At 43.5% G+C, this 6,550-nt stretch overlaps 2 protein-coding genes across 2 annotated transcripts; both read left to right on the forward strand.

The window, feature by feature from the left end:
* Window positions 1–1,050: 1,050 nt before the first annotated feature.
* On the forward strand, window positions 1,051–3,973 carry V1516DRAFT_630674 (kinase-like domain-containing protein; the record flags this gene model as incomplete). The annotated part of the gene is made up of 6 exons (XM_066919938.1): window positions 1,051–1,216; window positions 1,282–1,589; window positions 1,664–2,109; window positions 2,188–2,618; window positions 2,670–3,007; window positions 3,044–3,973. 6 exons carry the CDS (start codon window positions 1,051–1,053, stop codon window positions 3,971–3,973), a joined length of 2,619 nt encoding a protein of 872 aa, XP_066774695.1.
* A 643-nt stretch (window positions 3,974–4,616) lies between these two features.
* Window positions 4,617–5,840, forward strand: V1516DRAFT_667026 (uncharacterized protein; the record flags this gene model as incomplete). Its single annotated transcript, XM_066920780.1, has 2 exons — window positions 4,617–5,218; window positions 5,273–5,840. The coding sequence occupies 2 exons, from the start codon at window positions 4,617–4,619 to the stop codon at window positions 5,838–5,840; spliced, it is 1,170 nt and encodes a 389-aa protein (XP_066774696.1).
* Between the last annotated feature and the right edge of the window lie 710 nt (window positions 5,841–6,550).

Genomic DNA, 6,550 nt, shown 5'->3' on the forward strand with positions numbered 1-6,550 from the left:
GCTTGCGTTCACATTAGCAATGCCGGACTGTCCACTAGGCTCTATCAGCCACAAATTAGGGATAAACCGCTTGCTCGTCCCAATTCGCCTGTCCTGCTCTAATGCATCCATTCGCACCCAACCTACATGGCCACTCTCTCGCCCGGTCACAGCAACACCTTGCAAGCCACAGCCACATAGCACACTATATTGCCCCATGCGGCCGCTCGCTGCCCTTCCCACTAGCCCCCAGTCCTAATCCAGCCCAAGCGCGTGTTCACGTGATTCATCATCTGGTCCGCGTGCAGCTGGCGGCGACAACGCGTAGAGACGCGCGTTCGGGCTGCAAGCCTCACTACACGGCGCGCCTTTGCGCGATACGCGGGCTAGGGTTGACTATTGGAACGCCAGGGGACGGTCGGCACGGTTCCTTTGCAGGAAAACATCGAGAAAGTTAGTCGGCTAGAGCGCTAGAACAGATTTTTTGCGTTGTGAAGTGCTACAAGTCGCTTATTTGACGTTGTTCTGCCCCGCGTCGACAGCCATCATCATCGCCAGCCTACCGCCCCCTGGCCGTGTTTGTGCTGCGTTTGCCTATCATCTTCCATACTCCTTTTGCCCCTGCTTTGGTTCCACCTGCAGCTCCATACAAAATCGCATCCTAAATTTGATCTCACTTCATCCATCAGCGCATGCTTCTTCCTCTATTCTTGCGCTCCTCTTTCTTCTTCTAACTACTTCGCCCTCTTCCACTCTTTCACTCTCTCTTCCTCACTTTATTGCTCGGCACAGCTAGTTTGGCTCTCTGCAATTTTCCTTGACTGGCGTGCACTTTATTGACACGTCCGGAGCTTCCTGCGAGGAAATCTAAGGTCTTCATTGTCTTAAGCCACACACTCTCCTATTTTCCCATCTGTTCGATTATACTGTCCCCCCTTCTCTCCTGCTGATCTTTCTGTTGCGAAATTTCTAGTTTATCTTTCCTTCTTACTCCTTCACATCTTTCTATCTACACCTTTGTTTCAGTCGTCAATTTTTTCTATCTTCACTCGTATTTTCGCCTGATATACAATGTCGACCTCATCTCTATTCACCAACAACAGTGCCTTCATGTATCCAGGTCCTGCACCAACGCCTCCTGCCTCTTCTAGGCCCCCTCTGTCAACAAACACATCGACCACAAATCTGCAACAGACAGTCCCGATTACTACCCATATCTTGCCCTCAGATCTTCCTAGTATGTTGGTTCCTGTGTTTCAATGTCTGCTCCCTTGTCTAGAAGTGACTTGTCTAACCGCTCAGCAGGTGGTGGAATTACACTTAAAAGTACGATCGTCAAGGAGGGATGGCTCAGTGTGCGTGAAGAAGGCATAAGGTCTTTTATGTGGTCTAGGAAATATCTCACTCTGAGACTGTCTTCTCTCGACTTTCACAAAGCAGAAAGCGCTGCTCCTTATTCTACTCTGCCATTGTCTTCAATCATCAATGTTAGTCGTGTAGACATCAAACCTTATTGTTTCGAGCTCGAACGTGTAACCGGAAGCAAAAGCATTTTTCTTGCCTGCAATAATGATTTAGATCTCTATGCATGGATGGATGAAATTTACAGTGTATGTTCAGAAATTTTTCATAATTATTTCTTGATCATTGCCTTTGTTCTTCGTTGCTAACGCTCTTGTCACAGCGGTGCCCCTTAATGGGTGTTTCCAGTCCCACAAACTTCTCCCATCGTGTCCATGTTGGTTTCGATCCTAATTCAGGCGGATTTACTGGATTACCTGAGTCTTGGGCAAGATTGCTGAATGCTTCTGCCATTACTCAAGAGGATTACGCAAAAAATCCTCAGGCAGTCATTGAGGCTCTGGAATTTTATTCTGATAATCTCAATATCGAAGAAAGCTTTGCGTCGTCCCATTCATCCTCATCTTCTGAAGCCGAGAGCCCCACTAGTTCTCCCGTGTCTGCTCCTGCGCAATCTTCTTCGCATACTGTCAAGCAAACCTACCGCAGCCTGTCATCTGTTGGTTCCACCGCCCCAATCCAGACTACAACGACAACAATTTCTACAGCTCCGGTCTTACCTCCTATCAGAACATCTTCGACTATCGATCTTACTGTTAACAATCTAAAGTCTCCTATCACTCCTGGGACCCCTGCTTCGCCTTACATTAATTCTGGCTCTATACCTTTAGTATCAAAAACCTTAAGTCCTGCACCACTTCCGCATCGCCAGGCACCCCCGGCTCCAATACGACCTTTGAAACCTGCCACTCAAGATCGGCCACAAACTCCACCGCTATCGACTATTCAACCTACAGCTGAGCAGTCACAATTACCACATCATCATCGAGCTCAATCTCCCGAGCACGAATCTCACAGATCTTCGCAGGTCAAAACAGATGAAATTGAAATTCCTGCTCGACATCCTCTTCACAGAAACACTTCTTTGGAACCCAATTCGCATCATCATTTTCAAAATCAATACAAAATCACTACATCCTCCCACAATGTTCCAGCAGTTCCAAACCAGTCCGTTCTGTCGGAGTCATCGCCTGCTCTTGGTCCGATTGTACCTCTCAAAACCTTCAATGCTGTCCGTCCTGCACCTGCACCTCCTCAACCTCGCACTACACTGGATAGTGCTTCAAACTCTTCTATTGCTCAACAGCCAGCTGGACAACGCATTCAAGCTTCCAAGCCGCTACAGCCCAAGCCAGTTAACCAAGTGACCTCTATTGATCAGTCTGAGAAAGATGAGGCTTTGTATCATGCTGAAGTTGCTAAAATGCAGCTACAGGCACAGCAACGACGCCAGCTACACAAGCAGCATCAGGAACAGCAATTGCAGCGTCAGCAGGCAATAGATCAGTCATCGCAGCCTGCATCTACAGTTCCTGAAAAGTTACAGGCTCAGAAAACTCCTATTAAAAAGTCGCTTGCACAACATCATATTCCTAGAGCGGTTCAACATTCGAAATCATCAACGAACGGAAAGACTGTATCGCCTGCTGTTCAAGTTAAGACCACTGTGGCTAAAGCTTCTGTAGCTATCAAGACAGCTCAGAAATCCCCTAATAAAAACGAGCGTCCGATTTCGTCGATGGATGATGATCAGATTATGGCTAAACTACGGTCTGTTGTCTCACCAGGTGATCCTGCCAGGATTTATGATCGGAAAGAGGAAGTCGGTCATGGTGCAAGTGGATCTGTATTTGTGGGTACTGCTCGACCTGGATATTCTAATCTGGGTCGTGTTGCTATAAAGCAGATTGATCTAAAGCTGCAACCCAGAAAGGAAATGATCGTGAACGAAATTTTAATCATGCGGGAGTCTCATCATCCTAATATTGTTAACTTTTTAGACTCATATTTGCGTGAGCCAGCAGATCTCTGGGTCATCATGGAATACATGGAGGGGGGTGCTCTGACTTCGATAATTGAACGCAACACTTTGAACGAAATCCAGATTGCTACTATTTGTCTTGAGACTTGCAAAGGACTACATCATCTTCATAGCAAGAACATTATTCATAGAGATATTAAGAGTGATAATGTTTTATTGGACGCTCAAGGACACGTTAAGATTACTGATTTTGGTTTCTGTGCGAAGCTTACGGATCAGAAGAAGAAGCGCGCGACGATGGTTGGAACTCCTTATTGGATGGCTCCTGAAGTTATTCGACAGAAAGAATATGGTGCAAAAGTTGATATCTGGTCTTTAGGTATAATGGCTATTGAGATGATCGAATCAGAGCCGCCTTATTTGAATGAGGAGCCTCTCAGAGCACTGTATCTTATTGCTACTAACGGAACTCCTACGTTAAAACATCCTGAGAAGCTTAGCCGAGAGATCAAGAGCTTCCTTGCTGTATGCTTGTGCGTAGATGTGGCCAGTCGCGCATCATCGCAAGAACTATTAACGCATGACTTCCTTAGAAAGGGAACCAATATCTCATGTTTGACTTCATTGCTACCGCGATTTTCCAATTATTAGATAGTAATTGGTATTGCTGGAAAATGTATTATGTTGTACTTTTGGTCTCCAATGTGTTTCCCCCTTTTTAAATCTCTTTCAATTTATTTCTTGGTGTTTTGGATATGTTTTCTGAGATTCTCATAATGATCATTATTTTAGTTACATTGATATCCGGAGTGTACTTAAACGATGAAGCATGAGTAGAGCAGATGATTATTGTATGAATGATGCATTTGATTGTTCTGGTAAATAATAATATTTGTGTTCTGTTGTTATTTCCTAAAGCGGTCATAACGTACGTAGCGTACGCGTTCTCGGTAACGATGAGAAGCGGCTCAGCCATCTAAAATATATCTAGTCCTAAATCTTTGAGGGATTGCTTACGACGCTCTTTTGGCTAATTCTGAAAGGTCTCGCGTATAGTAGAGTACATATATGAGAGTTGGGCTTCCACCTTCTTAATCACTGCTTATAGTCTATTAATCTTATACTGTAATTGTTTGTGATTCCGGGTCAGAATCCTGAGAACTGTGAAACGTTCCAGCTCGAAATTGATTCTGATCTCAGCTTGCAAGGCTGGACTGCCACGCCACAGATTTGCATAATTGCACAAATTTTTTAGCTACTACATGCTTAAATTACTGTGGAGTGCTAAGGTGCTATGTGGAAATGTCTAAGGCCGGTAGTTCTTAGGCGCACTGCTGGAAGCCGGACAGTTTCCTATCCTCCATGGGTCATCCCATATTTAGTTTTTGCGATAAGTGAAGCCGTGTTTTTAGCGATCGTGCTAGCTGTCGTTGCATATTTCATTCATTTAGTGCGACTACACAATGGTTCGGACGCAAAAATTCCTCAAGTCTATGTTCTGCTCATCGTGTCTTCGAGCATATCCAACATCGCGATTTTGATATCGACGGTCGTGATCCTGAGAGAATTTCGTACAGAAACTGCTCGCATTTCATCATTTTATAACTTTCGGGACGAAAACCAGTTGGATGGTTCGCCATTTACGATCAATATTGATAATATTTCCTCGGAAGCGACCATTTGGCCGTTTGTCTTTGTGATCTCTCAGATTTCGCTCGCAGTCTATTGGCTTGGATTATTCATTTATATTATGATTATGACTGGAGGAATTTCAACATCTTGCTCAATTCCAAATGGACTAGATGAGTGCTATGGACATAATGCAGATATGTGCCATTCTTATGAAAGAGCATGCAAACTATCGAACCTGATTGTTGTGTCTTGTGGTCTGAGTGCGTACGTACTGTTCCAATCAAGCTGGTTGAAGAATTTGTTTCTAACTGCTATTAGAGGATTTTGGATTTCAGGAACTTTGAACATGTTTTTAACTTCAGCTGTAACATATCATCGACGACCAATGAACGATCTAAGCTCGATTGCTCGAATTTTTCGGTCAAAACCTTCGGATGCAAGTATGACAGAACATTTGTTGAACTCGCCCGATAGACAGCAATCTCACTCTTCTACTGGTTATTTAAGACATTTATTTTGGTTTTCTTGGAAATCACGATCTAATAATGCTCGCGAGCAATATCCCGAAACTTTCGATCTCGACGAACTTCAGTCTCGAACTTCATCGGAATTTTCTACATACTCTTCTCGAGTTGCTTGTCCAAGTGGACCTACTACACAGTCCAAAGGTCTAGGAGATCATCATTTATCTCTATTTTCAAATCTATCGTATTCACACCGTCATCATCTAGCATCATATAGTGCTAATAGAGCTCATGCTTCTATTCAGTCTGGTCCAGCTAGTTCTTCGGGTGGTTCAAGTCCAGTGGATGGATCTGGCGCTCCTTACACAGGCGTGCATTCAGTTAGGGCTTATCCACCAATGCCATTACACACATTTGACTGAATCAAATCTTATCGAAATAAAGCAAGATATTTTAGTTTCTTGTGTTGGTGGCTTCTCCCGATCCAATGTTTGAATAACTTGCAATTAACATATATCGTCAATTCTTGCGACAAATTTCTAGCGCATATGGCTCATTTCAACGGTGCATTCACCCAGTGAGAGCTGAGTTTAGCATTTTGTAGGTCTAGCCATATATTCGAACAAAATACAAGATGGTATACAGACAAAAATTTGGCTGAATAATGCACACCCGACTTAGCTATTCTAAGCAGTTGGCATTAGTTATGTCATTAGACATTCGGCTAAATGAATTGGAAGCTAATAATCACCAGATTTTTCAGAAATTATGCTGTGCACTGTGTTAGTAGTAGGATAGTATTCATGTGATGGAAGGAAATTTTTCTTGACTCTATTTCTTGACTCTATTTTGACACAATCACATCCGGACTTGAATAGCGACACGTTGTCGTTCTACAGCTATGAAAGAGGATTAGAAAATGAGACTGACTTCATTAAAGGAGCTGATTTTGAAGATTTCAGGACTTTGAGGTACAGATTTTCTCGAATCTTTGAATGTGCGTCATCTATCGTCATCAAATCTAGCTCCAAAGATAACTTGAAAACAGAATAGAAGTCTCAAGAGCCTTTGTGCCTCTCTCTTCTATTATGAATATGACCCGACTAATGTCATAATCTGTTGAATTTAGATA

This window comes from Lipomyces oligophaga (genome assembly GCF_038497815.1).
Source record: "Lipomyces oligophaga strain CBS 7107 unplaced genomic scaffold V1516scaffold_17, whole genome shotgun sequence".
In the NCBI taxonomy this organism is placed as follows: Eukaryota; Fungi; Ascomycota; class Lipomycetes; order Lipomycetales; family Lipomycetaceae; genus Lipomyces; species [Lipomyces] oligophaga.